The sequence below is a fragment of the Adiantum capillus-veneris genome, chromosome 3 (assembly GCF_014529385.1).
Source record: "Adiantum capillus-veneris isolate H3 chromosome 3, ASM1452938v2, whole genome shotgun sequence".
Lineage (NCBI taxonomy): Eukaryota > Viridiplantae > Streptophyta > Polypodiopsida > Polypodiales > Pteridaceae > Adiantum > Adiantum capillus-veneris.
The window spans coordinates 46531996-46549753 of NC_140933.1; the positions used below are offsets into that span (position 1 = coordinate 46531996).

At 41.7% G+C, this 17758-nt stretch overlaps 1 protein-coding gene across 1 annotated transcript; it reads right to left on the reverse strand.

The window, feature by feature from the left end:
• Positions 1-3063: 3063 nt before the first annotated feature.
• Positions 3064-4898, reverse strand: LOC147460856 (pentatricopeptide repeat-containing protein At2g03880, mitochondrial-like). The gene is made up of 2 exons (XM_086508543.1): positions 4735-4898; positions 3064-4576 (listed from the first exon to the last, which is right to left on the reverse strand). Exons 1-2 carry the CDS (start codon positions 4750-4752, stop codon positions 3203-3205), a joined length of 1392 nt encoding a protein of 463 aa, XP_086364669.1. The 5' UTR covers positions 4753-4898; the 3' UTR covers positions 3064-3202.
• Positions 4899-17758: the final 12860 nt, after the last annotated feature.

Below are 17758 nucleotides of genomic sequence, written 5' to 3' on the forward strand. Positions count from 1 at the left end.
ATGGTTAAGGCAGAGATTGCACCATTTGCTACACCACATCTATAAGAAACATTAAGTAGGAGAGAAGCTTTCCAAGTTCTATTATCAATGGTAATATAGTCTTCTATTTGAAACTTAATTTCTATATTTAACTTGCTTTCTCTTAGCAGTTTTGTCAAAAAAATTCATCATTGAGATAGATCGATATGCATGTGTGTCTCGTGGCTATCTTGAAATAAGGACAAACCATACAAAAGTTATATGGGAGGTGGCAGTAGTACATGAATATAGTGATGCAAGTATGAAACTTCAAGTCTAAGGGTAAGAAGCTATATTCTTAAGGGGTACACTCATGATATACTCATGAGATGCATGTCCTTGGCTAGCTCCACCAAACACCAAAATAATTGTGCATCATATCTTTGTTACGTGCGCCGATATGCAAACAAAGTGCAATGTGTGTAGAAAGAGATATTAGGATTAATGAGTACTAAGTAGTGATTAGAGTGGTGTACTTAATGGAGAAAGATAAAACATACGAGCGAGAGAGAGAGAGAGAGAGAGAGAGAGAGAGAGAGAGAGAGACGTGGTTCACCCAAGTGTGGGTTATGTCCATAGGAAAGCAGACACTCAATGGCCTTACACTTCAAATTTAAAGTGGTTTATAAAGGACTTAAGAACCCTTAATGGTCATCCCTCTACCTTGCACTTCTTGCTTCTTCTCACTTCTCCTTGCTTCACTCTGTTTTCATGTGTACAAGAGGCCTCCTTTTATAGCTGCAAAAGGAGCCTCTATGGGCTGCCCTTTCTCATGAGAGGTAGCCGTCCATGTGTAGACGAGTCCACCCAAAAATTGGCCACCAACAGTAGGAACGCTGCCCACTTGCCACCGATCATGTGTCTACCTCTACGGGCCGTTTTTCGACCACTTTTTGACTGTCGTTCGGCCAATCTCTCCAGGCGAAAATGAATATTTTGACCGATATGAATTTTTGGTTTTTCGGTGAGTGATTTTCCTCACGCACGATAGCTTCTCCTTATAAGGAGGCCCTACAAATGTGCGTTCCTGGAATTTAAAAAATGAGGGTAAATCAGGCTCCATACTTAACAAGAGATAGAGACACAAAGAAAATCATGTGCACAAATAGGGTCCAATGTACCGCCATGCACAAACGAGTTGCTACCTCGTGCATGTATTTGCTTGTATTAGTTAAATTACAAAAGTGAGTTAAGAATAAGAGGTACATTCCACTTTGGGCAAAATGGTATGCCTATTTTTCACATGTGCTACTTTAGTTCGTGTTATCTCCTTTGTCTTAGTGAAGAAGAAGAAGTTGCAACCTCCTACCATAAAAGTTTATAAGTTTTTCTCTAGGATTTTGTGTGAAAATGTGACATGGCGTCATGGTATAGTTCAAACCACACAATCTGAAAAAATTAGCTCCTGAAATCATTCTCTTAGAGGGTGTGATAACAAAACAAAAGACAAGGATGCTGAAACTTTTCTTTGCTAACCATTCTTCCAATGTTCTTGGTTGCTGCTCATAACTCGTCAACAAAAATGGGTCTTTTCGATAACACCTGTGCAATCAATTTCTCATGTTCACTCGAAGAAACTTCGTATACTTGGAAAGGAAATGCATGCATGACCTTGCTCTTGTATGCCATGATATGTGCAAAAGTTGCACTCTTCCAACAACTATGGTGCCTCCTCCTTGTGGGGTTCACCTATAGGAAATTACCTAAATCATGTGTGTTCAAAGAGTACTAAAAAAACCTCCTTACTCGGATTCATAAAGGACTTGCGGGTTTTTCTCCAAATCAAAATAACAAACCCCTTTCCTAAATGTAATCATGTACATTTGCAGAAAATTTGGTAAATTGAAAGCCCCTTATTTTGCACTCACATTTTGGCAACCGCATTTGAGTCTTATTTCCTTTTCGTAGAGTTAGAATGAAGATGACATTGATAAAGCAGTAATCTCACCTTTCTCAATGGGTTTTGAGTGTGTATCATGTGCTTCTTTTCTTCTCCGGTACATCTATTGAAGCTTCACAGCATAGTGCTACCACATCTTAACCACAAATCACTACGAATGGTAGGGCAAGCTTCAAGACCCCGTGGAACACATCCATGTCGTGTGACATGTGATGGTTGCATCTAGGGCCACACGAGTGACTAGCTGGAGCTCAAAAGCTAAAACTTATCAGGATATCTGCTTCATCCCCCAATTTCCATTAACTCATTGACCTGCTTCATTACACAAAGCTTGGCAAGATTTCTGTGAGGGCAACACACAATTTGGAAGGCTTACATTGGTATGACAATTGGAGCAACTTGGCTCTATTAAGGCCTGAGGGAGCCGCATACCGGCATCCCTTATTTGAAGTTCTTCTCCACTTGACAAACAGCTTGTATCTGTTAGATAATGTTGTCGAGCACCGATTTTGTTTTGTAAAGACCATTCGGTCTTGAGATGCTAATGACACCTTTTGGACTATCCTTTTTCTTTGGGATTTGAACACACCCCCTCTCTTGAGGCATCTCTTGCAAAAAATTATCCAATTAATTCTGTCTGCTAATACCGCCTTGGGAATAAGTGACACCATCTTACAGAGAAGCTCCACTCAAAAGGGGCACAGCCAGTTTGAGAGAGCAAGAGACCTGGGCCCACTTTGCACCGTGAAAATGTCGCAAGCAATATCCGACGGTAAAACCCAGTTCTCATGTCCAGTTCCACCTCCTTGTAGTTAAACGTGTGCACATGAAAATCGACTTTCTGTAAAAAGCTTGAAAAATCAATGCTTATTTCCTGCCCTATACCAGTTCGAAGAAGCTCAAGCCTGCTTGATACACATACATGGGACACTATGGCCACAAATACCCAAAAATGTATCCTTAGGTGCAAAATCATTGTCTACCGATTGAAAAGGCCAAAACAGATTGAAAAAGCAAGGGAGCTACTGTTTTTGAATGAATCCACTGAAGAGCCTTGTACCCACTGTCGACGTTGTAAAATACTGGACATTGAACAGCTAAGGAGCTACTTGTTTTTGAATGAATCCATTGAAGAGCCTTGTGCCCACCCACCATCGATGACGTAAAATACAGGACATTAAATGTCTTTTATCGTTTTGCTCAATAACCGAATGTAGGGCACACTAAAACAAACTCCTCACTAAGCAGCCATTTGTGTTACATGCTGTTCTCAAATAAGACAGCTTAAACAAATGAATCCAAATGTGGAAGATGGCCTTCAACTTTCATCAGCAAACAAGTTCTCTTACTTTTTGCACATGCATGGCTTTGGATGTTGTCACCGACACTGAAAGCATGTACCTGGTAACCGATTGCAATACAAGCAATACCTGGCTTTTTCCATGAGTTGGACGAACTTCTCAAGGCTTCTATTTCACCTGCCTTCCAGTCAGACTCATCATATGAACAGGCATGCGACATGCTCAAGAAACCTGTCGCATTTCTTCCTTTTATTGAAGTAACGTTGTCAAAGCACCGATGCGCCATAGCTACATTTTCATGAAGCTGGCTTTGATTGAGAAGAGAAGCCCACCCCACTGCATCTGACTGGATGGGTGAAGACAGAATGAAGTCCTCTGCTTCCTTTAAATGTCCCCAATGACTAAGAAGGTCAACAATGCAATTGTGATGCTCGGGAGTTGGAGAAATGCCATGGACTGAAAGCATTGTATTGAAGTAATGACAAGCTGCTTCAACTAGACCAAGATGATTGCAAGCACAAAGGAGGGAAATAAAGGTTATGGAGTCTGGCTCATAACCTTCCTGTTGCAGAAGACTACAATACTTAAAGACTCCGTCAAAATCATGAAACTGAGCACATCCTCCAATAACAGTGTTCCAAGTAACCAAATCGCGTGTGCGCAAGCTGCTAAACACACAAATCGCATCTTCAAGGCTTCCACATTTCGAATACATGTCAATAAGAGCATTCCCAATCGGTAAGTCTGTGCTGAAATCAAGACCGGATTCAATGAAATGTGCATGGATCTGCTTGCCTTGATGAAATGCAACAGCAGTTGTGCATGCTTTCATGACACACAAGAAAAGAGCGCGATCAGGAGTGATCCCATCCACTTCCATTCGAGGGAAGAGTTCCACAGTGGTGTGACCTTGCTCATCTTGGGCACATTCCGCTGTTATTGCACTCCAGGTTGCCACATCCCGCTTGTGCATTCTGTTGAATACATTGACTGCAGCTTCGACGCAACCGCACTTGGCATACATGTCAACTATAGCATTACACACAAGCAAGTCTGTCTGATACCCTTGCTCCACCGAGTATACATGAATAAGCCTACCTTGCTCTAAACCCTTGATGCTGGAGCACGCCTTCAATGCACTAGCGATTGTCACTTGGTCTAGCTGCAAACGATCCTCCAACATTCGCACAAATAATTGAAGAGCCTCTTGTGCAAGATCCTGTTGGGCACATCCTGCAATGATGGTGTTCCATGTGACCACATCCTTCTGGGATAAAATGTCAAGCACTCCAAAGGCATCCTCAAAACCTCCACATTTCATGTACAAATCAACAAGAGCACTTCCGACATATTCTACCTGTTCATAACCGCAAACCAATAAATGAAAATAAATCAGATTTCCGGTTATGATGGACGAAATGCTCGCGCACGCCTTGAGAACAGCTACAAACAGATGGCTGTCTGGCTTAACATTCCTTCTTAGCATAACTTGATACAATTCAAGAGCATGAGTACCTTGACCCAGATTTGCATGTGCTAAAATGATGGCACTCCATGTGTAAACACTTGGTGCAGAGAGCCTGCGGAAAATTTGACTAGCTTCAAACAAGCTTCCACATGATGCAAACATGCGTATAAGGTGGGTGCCCAAGAAGGTGTCGGAATTCAAACCACCTAGAGAGACCAGGCGATAAATATCTCTGCTTGCAACGAGATCCTCCTCTTTGACACAACCCAAAATTGCAGCGTAGAAAACATCCGCAGAGATGGGAAGCCCATGCAGTATCGCAAAGCGCAATCTCTGAAAAGCCACTCGGAGACATCCCTCTAAACAAAGCTTAGGAATCTCGTCAATGGAAATCTCTTCAACTTTTACCCATCTACACGCAGCAGTCTGAAGGCTCATGCAATAATTTCAGCGAAAACTAGTCATGCTTGCTTGGCGGTTCGGTAGTACGTAGTGTTGAAGAGAGCAATTCAAATGAGAGAGTGAAGGGACTGCTCTCAATTTTGGAAAATGTCCAAATAGCGCGAATCTTAGGGGATACTCACGTTTTACTGAAGAAGAAAGGCGAAAGGTGAGCAGTAATTGGCAGTTGAGCCTGCGAGGTAGACGAACGAAGAAGAGGTGGCGAGGAGTATGCAGGGGAGATAGAATGATGAGGAGCGCTCACAGACAGCAGGTCGCGCGGGCACTACCTTGGACGAGGAGCAAGAGTACATTTTTCTCCAATACAAAATGTAGGTCCATCGAGAGCACACATAGTTACCCGAGTTCGTAGCCCAGCCTGGGTGTAGAGATCTTGAAAAAATCATGTGAGAGAGTGAAGGGTCTAGTATGTCTGGACGATTTTAGGAAAGTTGTCAAAAAAGGCGAACAAATGGACGATGCTTCAGAAAAATGCAAAGGGGATTAAGGGTCGTTGTCGGGGATAGCAGGTGGCAGCAAAGTGATGAGGCGATGGTTTTGGGCACGTGGCTCTCTCTCTCTCTCTCTCCCAGTGTGCGAAGGCGGTGGACGACCGCTTACTGACCTCTAGCTCTATAAATAGCTATGCTCCTCTGTTGTCTTGCTGAAGCTCCTGGAGGAGGGTGCAAGGAACGCGTGGAAGATGCATGGAGACGAAGGGGTGCAGACAATGGGTGGGGTAGGGTAGGGGTACTCTCTCTCTCTCTCTCTCTCTCTCTCTCTCTCTCTCTCTCTCTCTCTCTCTCTCTCTCTCTCTCCATGAGCCTCAACTCAGTCGGCTTAGTCGTGTGTTGCGAGGCTTGATAGAATCTCGAGTGCATGAAGGCTGCGGACCAGCCGATGTAGGGAGATTTGATATCGGGATGAGCTGTAGACAGTTGAGGGCAGGGGCGGGAGACGCAGAATGAACATAAGGGGGGTGGGGACGAGAGTATCCCGAGAGGGAATCTGAAGAGTATTGGGCTTTCTTTTAAGTTATACTAGTAAGTAGTACCAACGGTTGTTTTAGTGCGAATCCAAGAAGATTCGAAGGCGATTAGCAATGCTATGTAAAGGGAAATCAAAATTAAAAGGCACGTGGTGAGATGGCAGAAGCTAGGTGGCAGTGATAGATGAGGTGGACCTATGTTTTATATGCGCTACGACAAGTGCAGAGTGCTGTCGACGCATGGTGTTTGGCGGCGAGGAGCGCGCAAGAGAGGTAAGTCGTTGTGATCATGTTTCGTCGTGAGAGCAAGCTTGTTCCATTGCTGCTATTTTGTTGCCAAAGCATGTGATGTGTTGTGTTTTCTTGCCAGAACTCGTTATGATGTCCTGTACGATTTGTCTGAAGAAAATTGTATGCATTGTTCCACTGTTGTTGCGTTACTGAAGATGGCACGCCTGAAGGCAAAAGCCCGATCCAAAGGAGATGCAGAGGGAAGTTCCTCGAAGAAGAGGGAAAGACTCTCTAGAGTGATAGAATTAGTGTCACTGTTTCAATGGGAGGGACCGACATAGATGTAGGGCTAATGTTGTGCATGCAATCGTTTCTTCAAAAAGAGACGCTGACCGGAGTATGCGCAGTGGAAAGGGGAGGGGCTATCTTTCACCTTCACTTTCAAATGGTGGTCCGGTTGTGCACAACCTCATTGATAGCTACCAACAAAAGAATAAAGCAATACCTAGGCTGGGATAGAGTCTCCCCGCCACATAGCTCCTTTTTCGGGCGTTAAAACAATGGAACATGCATAGGTTTGAGGGCATGATTGGGTATTGCCTAAAGGACTAGGATCAACCACACTTTCAGATAATCATGCACAATATCGAAGCAGATCATGTCAACAAAGGGGTAGAATTATACAATTTGTATGGTGCCAATGAGCTGAAAAACAAAGTATGTTTGATGCCAATGAATATCTTCGATAGAGCCTTCATGTTCTGGAAGTTTAAGTTAGGGCACCCACTAGGTAACGACTTGCTATCAACGCTACACAAAATGCTTAAAAGCGGAAAATACTATCCCTCTTCATCGTGGGTGACACCCTACCAAGGACGTGCCATGGAGTTAGGAAAGACAAAGGCTCTTTGGAGATGTATGGTGCATCCATCAATGACAACATATCAAGATGTTGTTAGTATTTTCATCAATAGCCAGATGTATGGAACCTCTCATCCACGCGCTGACTGGTTTCATTTGCGTTGGCAAGACGTTGAGAGGTAGGTTCAGACATGTATGCAAAGAAGAATGTACCCTGCATAAGTGTTGATTTGCAAAAGTATTGCATGCAGTCCACCAAGTGTAGTTGCCGATGATGGGGATCAACATAGTGAAGAACGGGGCCCTCAGATAGGCCACGACTAGTTATCAAAAGCCCCATGAAAATGAAAAGTCATAGGAAATGAAAAGCCTCATTGGGAGCGGCCTCTCACTGCATCACTTGAAGGCCTCTCATTCCGCCACCAGATTAGGCCTTTGATTGCTTTGCACTACCCCAAAAACCTGACACTATCCTCGTGCAGCTCGAGAACACTCTCCTCCTTCCTTTTTCTTTTCTTCCGTTGCAGCTGAAGGTATGCCGATTTGTTCAGCTCTACTTTGGCCCTTTAGAGGTATAGTTTGTAGGCTAATTTTTGCACGCGCTCGTGCACACACACACACACACACACACATTCATATGCATGCAGTTTGTACTCTTGACGTCCCTCTTCCTCCTCCTTTCTCTCTTTCTCCCCTTACTTTCAATAAGTGTTTGTGAACGTGTTGCTGCCAACAACTGTAACCCCACTCATTTGCAGGCAGCTACAAATGTGTGGATTAAGGGTGGCTTCTACAAGTAAGGGAGAGGAGTACTTGAACTCCACCTCAATCTGTGTTGGCTCTCACCCTCTTTCTCTATGCATGCCTCTTCCAATTATACTGTGTTGCTTCTCCTGCTCTCTCTCTCTCTCTCTCTCTCTCTCTCTACACCCACGACATTGTCAACCTCCTACTGGCCTTCCCCTCTCTCTCTCACAAGAAGTTCTGGACAAATTCTCACAATAATTCCCATATTGTGACTTACCTCAACATCATGAGCCTCTGAGAGGGAGGCACTGCATACCTAACTAGGTACGATTGGGGGCAGGGGACCGCCGGCCCGATGGGGGGGCCGGCGGTCCCCTGCCCCCAATCGTACCTAGCTAGGTATGCAGTGCCTCCCTCTCAGAAGCTCATGATGTTATGCATTGTATGAAAAACACTGGAAAAGACTCCATTTTCCTACATGAGAAAATTTCTAAATCTTCTTGTGTCTCTCTCTCTCTCTCTCTCTCTCTCTCTCTCTCTCTCTCTCTCTCTTAAAGTTAAAGTTGCATCGCTCTTGCCTCTTGCACGTCTCGTACAGCGAATTGGCATGCATGGATACCATCATGATGATGTTGAGATGCACGATGATCAAAGAAACTATGTACGTCACGAATGATAGCTCAAGTTTGGCTCACTACTTGGTGAGAATTTCAAGGGAGGGATCCTCCCTTGAAATTCTCCCTCCAAAAGGTGGCTTTGTGGTGGGTCTAAGGAGGAGGAATGGGAGGGTGCAACAATTCCTCATCTAAATATTGTTGCCCATGGTACTGGTGCTGGCCCATGGAGGGAGGGATCCTCCCTCCAAAAGGTGGCTTTGTGGTGGGTCTAAGGAGGAGGAATGGGAGGGTGCAACAATCCCTCATCTAAATATTGTTGCCCATGGTACTGGTGCAATCCTTCTACCATCATCTAGCCGCACACGTCATACAATAGTATTAGTTATGAGCTGTGCCTTATGATTACTCACCAAAGTAGACACTCCCATTCACTTTGTGTCTTTGATTGCCTTATGGATTTCAAAGTTAATGCTCACTATTGTAATTGGGCGGTTCATATTGTGCATGACGTTTACTTCATGGGTTGTGCCTTGTGCTCTCACAACACAATATCAACATGCTGTCTCATTATCTCAACACTCACTAAGATTATGAGTTACAGAGTCCTCCCCCTAGGATCCAAGCCTTAGATCTAAACATTTTTCCACGCTCTCTACTTTGTCTTTTTTTTTTTTGTGAAATTGTGGTGTAGTGCTAATGGTCACTTTACCAAGGAATAGAGAGGGTATCCAAAGGGTTGTGTATTATTTATGACCCATGGGCGTAATTATTAATGGCTCCAAAAAAATTAAATTCACTACATTACATTACATTTAGTAGTGTAATGAAACTATACGCCAAAGGAAAGCCAAAGCGAGAAAAGAAAAAGGAAGAAATGGATAGTCGACCATGTCTTTTTTATAGGGAGATGAAAAGTCTTTTGGTTTCCATTTCCATTTCCATTTCCATTTGGCTTTTCATTTCTTAAACTCATCCTTTACATATGCATTCTACATCTTTTAAAATATTTTTATTTTTAAAATTGGGGAGCCCTAATTGTATCGGCCCTAGCCATGCCAAAATTCGAGACTTCAATAGTCCAAAACTATTCAACATTTTGGCAAACCAAATTTCAAAGAAAATAGGGCCATAACACTTTCCTCTATTATTATTCATGTTGATTTTCTAAGAGTCTCTGGAGGTATTTTAAAGTGATGAGCGATGCAACTTTGTGTGTGTGTGTGTGTGTGTGTGTGAGAGAGAGAGAGAGAGAGAGAGAGAGAGAGAGGAATTGAAAATATTCCAAAGGTATCTGATGAAAGATGAATGTATTTACCTTTTGTGAAGCCATTAGAAATAGAAGCCAAAGCTAGTAGGAGATACCCAATTGTAGAAAAGAAATTGCAACTGAATCTTAAATAGATGTTGTAATGTGCTAGGAAAAAGCGAAGGCGGAGGCTACGAGTCAGACGGATGGAGAGCAGGTGAGGAAAGGCTACAGCGGGTAGAAGAGAAGGCTAGGGTGCGGAGGCTAAGGGTGACGAGAAGTGGAGAGGGGAGGCAGGTCGAAGCACACAGAGGAGGAACAGGCGCATGCATTTTCTTAGTTGCATGGCTTGGAAAGGGACACAACTCAAGGCGTTTGCTAGAGTGGTTACTTGAAGCCACACGAAGTCGATGCTTGCCGGTTGATGTGGGTTTGACTCCACATCACTTCATTTTATGAGGTAAGGGGGGCAAGGTAGTAGTAGTATGTAGTATAAGTGTCCCATGCAAGATAAGTAGAGAAGTATAGGTGAGGGCTCAGAAAACTAAAGCAAGCAATTTAAAAAATGTACAACATATTGAGAAGGTTCTTGCAGCCACTTGAAAGTTGTACTCAACATATGAGAAGGCAAAGCCTTGAGTATTGAGTAGCCCAACAATGTGCTTCTAGAGCCCAACAAAGTGCTTCACAACCTGCCTATGCACGTTTGGAACAATTTAGGCAATAAACTCTATGTCTTTATGAGTTGAAAGGATTCCTTTCATGTGTTGGGGAGGGAGAGAGAGAGAGAGAGAGAGAGAGAGAGAGAGAGAACTTATGAGCGTAGTATCGTAGACCTGTCAGAAGGGAGCCACCTCGCTATTAAGCATAAGGAGACATCATTTATAGAGCCGGGTAACCCGCCCAGAACCCATTTAGTATCTAAGGGTTAGGTACCATTAAGGTACTACCTTACAAAAATTACGTAGTGAATTTAAGCGAGTTATTCACTAATGTACCCCAAGCCAACAGTCCTAGCAAAAATATACTAAGAAAATAGCAACACACATAAACAGCCATGTGTGTGTGCGCGTGCGTGCACGTACCAGTACCAATACAAGTACCAGTATATACAGTACCAGTACAACTCTAGTATTACCATTACTAGTATAGCAATATTAGTACCAGTAGTGTATATTGCCAGTATCAATATCAATGTAGTTTAGTAGTACCAGTAAGTACCAGTACAACACTGGTACTACCAGTCTAGTATAGCAGTATAGTAGTATTAGTACCAGTAGTAGTAGTAGTAGTACTAGTACTAGTATCCTGTGTGTGTGTGTGTGTGTCTCAATATCATTATCAGTACCAATACAACACCAATATCAGTCCCATTAGTATCAGTAAGTACCACCTGTACCAGTGCATACAGTACTAGTACAACACCACTACTACCAGTCTAGCATATTAATATAGTAGTATCAGTACCAGTACTGGTACTACCAATATCAGTATCAGTACCAGTACCAATACTGTGTGTGTACGTGTGTGCACGTGTGCGTGTGCGTGTGTGTGTGTAGAGATGTTTTATCATAATTAATAAGACATAATTGAACTTTTACATTCAAAAGACAACTGGCTCTAGAATAAAGGAAATGATAAGTACAAAAACAACTTAGTCTTAGAATTATCTTTTGTACAATGTTTGTAAGAATGAAGCCTCATTCCAGTATACAAATAGCAGAAGTACTTTCCTTGTAGTAGGTGTATGTATAATCTTGTATTTGGATGATTGCTAAAAGCCAAAAAAATAGAGTCCTTACTTGCATCCATCCAAACAAGACAACAAATATGTTAGCCTTGGATGTGTTTTACAGGTATCAATGGAATATATCAGTTGTTATCCATGTCCATCTTACAAACTTTTTTCTTTACTTTACAAGCTTAGTCCAAGAAATAACCCCAAAGTTTCTAGAAAAAATATATTATTATGATTAGAAGGCCATGACCCCTTCTAATTTAAGTGTCTAAATCCCCCATCAATATTTTTAACAGTTTATACGTTATCTTTCTAGAATAATGAAACTCCACCACATGAAGCTATAAAAGAAGCCTTTAGAAAAATTCCATTTATAGTTCTACAAATTATCAAGCTTGTTTATGTTTGTTTTAGGTCAAATATAATTTATGCTCATCATGGTACCAGGGATCCAAAACATCCCCCAGTTTGTATATCACTTATAAATCTTTAGTGGTACGGAGCCTTTGCGGAATCAAGCCAGACCTTAAGTCCAACCATGAAGTTAAAAAAGGAGCAAATGTCATTATGTTTCTAGTTTCTAGTCTTACTCGTCATTGTAAATGTAAAGAAAGTACTGTAATACCTTACCAAGACGACCAGTAGCAAGACAAACCCAATAACTGTAAGCATTCGGGCCAGAAAAGAACCATCCAATATCCGTATGCAGCTGGGCCAAGCCTCGATTTTCCTTAAGCCAAAATAGTGTGCGTGTTGTAACCAGTACTGAGTCTAAAACCAAAAATTCCCCCGGTGTACACCTACCTTTATTGGGAGAGGTTTATTTGCATGAATATGGTGTTTAAGCAATAGGGGCATACAAAAAAAACCTAACTATTGTTAAGAAATTACACCCACCAAGTGAATGCAACTAATGTATTGCTCTATCTCATCCAAACAACCTAGTTAATGAGTTGGTACAACATTGGTATGCAACTGGGGCAACCACCCCCACAAACCATAAAGAATAGTGTGCAGTAGGTTGAAAAGAACTCCTTATATTTACTTAGCCAACCCGATGGGCCTTACCAAGCATTTAAGTGACAGTGATCCATTAAGCCATGCTTATGCAACAGTATCAAGCCAATCCCAAACTACACATGCCCGTGAAAATATTGCATTACCTCATTCAAAAAAACCAAGTAATGAACCAATATAGCATCGTAAGCACCCGGGGCAAACACCCCTACAGTCCCAAGAAGAAACCGCCAATATAAGTGCACAATAGGTCAAAAAATTGTAACCCAGGCCAAGCCAAGCCAAGCCAAGCCAAGCGGCAAAAACCCCAAGTCTTTTCAACTACCAGTGAATAACTAATGTAGAGTGACAATACTTACCGACCAACCAACTTCAAACAACCATTACTATGCTTAGTAAAAAACCCCATAGTGAGCCATATCATCAAGCTGATAGAGCAAACGCCATACTAGTTCTACTGTAAAAAACAATAGGTTTGCAACAAAAGAATATGATAATCAAGCAGAGTAGCCAACCTGCGGTGTTTGTGTTGCAAGCTCCATATTTCGGTGCAGTATAGAAAAACACAGTCCCTTACGATTTATGCAAGAAAGAAATACATACAAAGCTAAGTGAGGGGCAGAGATGCACCCTCACCTCTTAAATAGGAGGAGGATGAAGGCCGCCGTCCCTGTGTAACATGCAAAGTGATGAGTGGAGAGATCCCGTCCTGGGGATCCGAGACAACGAGGCTGCCTGTGATGTGGAATGACAAGGTAAAACAACCATAGTGCCTTCACGGCCAATTTTCATAAGGCAGTAAACCACTTCATGAGGCTTATTTGTACTACTTATGATTTATAAGGGCCATATCCCATGGTGGATATATATTACAACTAGGAGGCGTGTTTTAGTAGAAGCCATGATGTCATTCTTGTATGCAAGTACTACAGTGTGTGTGTACCCGCTCTGTCCCAGGCACCAAACACAAAGGGTCGATAGTAGGCCCATTGTGAATGGGCCTACTACATTATGAGAGTGATGAGAATTCTATGGTGGAAGTGTAACCCAGGTCAGTCATGCTGGGTAAGAGTTTGTAGAATTTTATTGATTATTTCGTTTCTATTAAAGCCATTAAGGCAGTACTTTTTTATTAACACCTTAATGTCCTCCCAGGCAAGGAGGTAAGTGAAGGAAGATTATATGATCAAGAAAAGTAGGCTGATACAAGTGCTAAGAACCGCTATGTGTGGCCTATTACTATTCCTTTTAATGAACTCAACATGTGGCATTTTAAGAAGATCTCTTTTCCATACAAATTTTAGGTCATATCCTCCTACACATGGTATATGAAGGGAAATAGAAGTTAAGGAATTGTACAGAAGTGCAGAAAACTCCATTAGGTGTTACGAACTCTTGTAAAGAAGTCGGTTCAATTTTTAGGCAGTTAGGATATATATGACAGATTTCCTCTAAGAAGGCTTTATTGTTGATGTTCAGTAAGTATCCATATATCTGTAAGTGTGTCCAAACAGTGAAAGTTTGTCATTTTTACTTTCCATGGCTCTGAGACACCATTTGTATTTGAAGAAGGCAAGGTATATATTACACATAAGTGGAGAGAAGGAGAACCCCATGGGGATGCCCAGGCTTTGGTTAAAGCAATGTCCTCCAGAGACGATAGTACAGTTATTAATAAGTAACCAAGATATGTAAAGACATAGCTTGTCTTGATTGAAGTGTAAGGGGGGTGTCAGGAGTATGTCTTCTTTATCCATCTAGGTTTTTTTGAAAGGGATATGTAGAAATGAATCTTCTTTCTAGCATTGGTAAAATCCATTTTAATAACCTTTGCTAGTACATTTATTAAGCCAATATTCACCTTCTAAGGGAATGTTTTCATAACATTGAGTAATATTTGCTGAAAAGATATGGAAGATTTGTTTAGGGACGTTAAGAGAAACCTCATTAGAGTAACTAGAAGGGGTTGTAATATATTTGTAAAAAGGCGTGGCAGATCTTTTGTTTAGAGGCACAAATAAGTTCAAACTCAGCTAATATTAGGTCAAGACATAGAGTGATATCCTTGGTGATATCAGTAAAGATACCATTAGAAGCATTATATATCCATCTGAATGTTTATTTATTTTATAGGTGGAAAAAAGAGTATAGCCTAGATTTTCTAAGTGTCTAGAGATGTCATTGGTAACAGTTTGTAGGGAAGTGTCAATTCTAGTGAATTCCCTCCCAGAAACCTGAAACTGAGCAGCTTTTCAAGCTTGGTTCTTGCATATAAGAGTGGGACAATTAGAGCTTTTATCCAGTCTGACTACGAACAAATTTTTAGCTAAATTGTGAAAATCATGAGCAAGTTGTGGTGTTGACCACGAGTTATCAGTTAATAACCATTTTCTCGGTATTTGTGAGACTTTCTGAGAAAAACAACTTTCCACAATTTTTGTTAAGTCAAGAAGGACTGTCTTCTCCAGTTGAAGAGAACTGACAAGGTCAGTAGGCAGCTAAGAAAAGCTGATAGAGTGAGATATGGGTTTTTGGGGAAGATAGGTATGTGATTGAGCCCATTGGCCAAGATTTTTTGTATTTTGGTATTTTCAATGATGCTAAGATCATAAGTACAAACATGTATATCATATGTATCAAAGTTTTTGCAAAATGAGATAAACCGACTGCATGTACATTCGGGAACCGATTCATGCCGAAGAAAATCATTATTGTAAACCAAGTTTTTAATGGGTTGTTGATACCTCCAACCAATCAGTACATTATCGAGTATTTTATGATTGCCAAAAAGTAGGTCAAAGCACTCACAAAAAAATGCCTTAGGTTGTATCCAGTCGAGAAGTACATTATGGAATAGACAGTGTACGTAGATGAAGTCTACGTTTGGAATCCATCTTCCACAAGGGCTCGTAGTAATCTGCATGTTCATCAAGGATTACATTTCAAGAAAATTCTCTTGATAGGGGAGCTTTTGCGTCTTCCCCTAGTGTAGCTACAAGACTTCCCTCGATTAGAGGAAGAGCTAGGTGTCAAAAAAGAAGTAAAGGAGTTGGGAGTAGTAAGAGAGTTGGGTCTTTCCAGAGAAGGGGAATCATCCTCATCAATAGATGGCTTGAGTAAGCTAGTGATGATCTTTACTCCTTTGTAATTAGCATAAGTGGTAAGATAGATCCCGGGTTCATCAAATTTTAGTTCCTTCAAGATATCTAGCATTAGTCCCCTAAAGATGTTAAAGGCAATCTGAGCAATTACAATCTGTTTTGCTTGGTCGCCCAACAAGGAGCAAATAAGAGAGAGGTGAAAGTCCACTGGTTTTTCAGGGAAGAGTAGGTCAAGATGGTTAAGAATATACCAAATGGCATGATCCAACCACATGATGCTGGATTTGCAAGAGGCTTTTGGGTCAAGAAATTTGCAGGCACATTTTACATATGGCCGAAAAACATTCCAATTGGATTCTGTGTGGGTTGCTTTTGACAAACTCCAGGTTACCCTTTGTTTGTTGTTTACTAGTTGGGCAAGGGTATGGACACATTTATCAAATGACATGGTTGGAACCAAACATTTGGCTAGATCAGTTGAAGCCCTTGCTATCAGTTCATATGCCATAGGGTCATGAATGCATCTAAGGTCCTGAAGTGATTCTTTAGAAAGAGAAGCGAGACTGCAAAATGCGTTTCGGCATGCGTGAAACGCGAAACGCCTGAAACATCTTTTCTTTTCTTATCTTATGCACTAAGGCACAATACACATTGTACTTAGTGTTAGTGGCTCACACAAGTGTATAGCTATACACTTAGGGTTAGCGGCAGTTAGTGATGGGCGGTCGGCCGCATGGCCATTAAACCTAACACGAAGTACAGGTAATTGCCCAAGGATGGAGTTTGCATGGGCCCACAAACATCACTATGCACAAGCTGCAACCTGCATGTGGACCGAACTGAACTATCCTTTGGAAACTTAGAACGCTGCATCTTACCCAAAATACAACATTCACAAACATGTTTGACAGGTGCTTCAAGAGGCGGCAAAGAAGCAACCATATCAGATTTTTGCAAACGCAGCAAACTGGCAAAATTCAGATGACCAAAACGTGCATGCCAAAGTTTTTCATCTAAAATAGCCCTTGAATCTGCAACAACATTTGCAAAATTTTGTCCACACTTGTCATACAAAGTGAGCTTATACAGCCCACGGCACAAAAGACCAGATGCAACAATTTCATCACCAAAACTGAGATCATGAACTGTACATCTGTCATCCGCAAATTTGACTACAAGTCCAAGTCTAGCAAGTGCGAATAGAGACAAGAGATTCTTCTTGATCCTAGGTACATAAACTGCATCAACAAGTGTTAAAGAACTGCCATTAGCAGTAGTAAGCACAATCTTTCCAACTGCCTGAACTGGATAAGAGGCATTGTTGGCACAAGTGACTGAATTCCCATGAGGGACAGACTCAAGAGAGGTAAACAATTCACGATGTGAGGTAATGTGCTTTGTAGCACCACTGTCGAAATACCACACATGTGAATCTACAGCAAAACTGACAAGCATGCATCATGGACAGCAGGATTGTAAGTGCACTCTGCGCTAAAAAGCCCATTCTGCATCAACATCAACATTACATTCTCCTTTCACAGAAGACTCAACAATGGTTGCATTTGTAGTGGAACCAGCATTTGCAGTGGAACCACCCTCTTTCTTCTTAGCCTCTTTGGCCTTCAACTTAGGACACGACTTGATCAAGTGATCATTAGCTTTACAATAATGCCAACACATCTTCTTTTTTCCCTTATCACTAGAATTTCCAGACGAATTGCTGCCAGCAAAAGCATTAGGAACAGAATTTTGTCACTCGCAGCAGAAGCATAAGAAGTGGCTGCATTACTGTTACCACCCTTTCTTTGAGAAGCAATAAAAGCCTGTTCAACTGCACGCTTCCTAGTCCTATTTTTTCTAGAAAGTGACTCTTGCAACAGCAATGTGCATAATGCATCAAACTTGACAACTTCAGGATTTCCTTGGGTCATCAGTCTCCAAGTACTAGCAAAAGTCTGGTAGGAATCTGGTAAGGCATCAAGAACAGTCTGCACAAGGGAACTGTCTGAAATGACTCCACCTGCAGAAATAAGTTGCTCATAGATATCCTTGACACTAGCAAGGAAAGTGTCCATATCATCTTC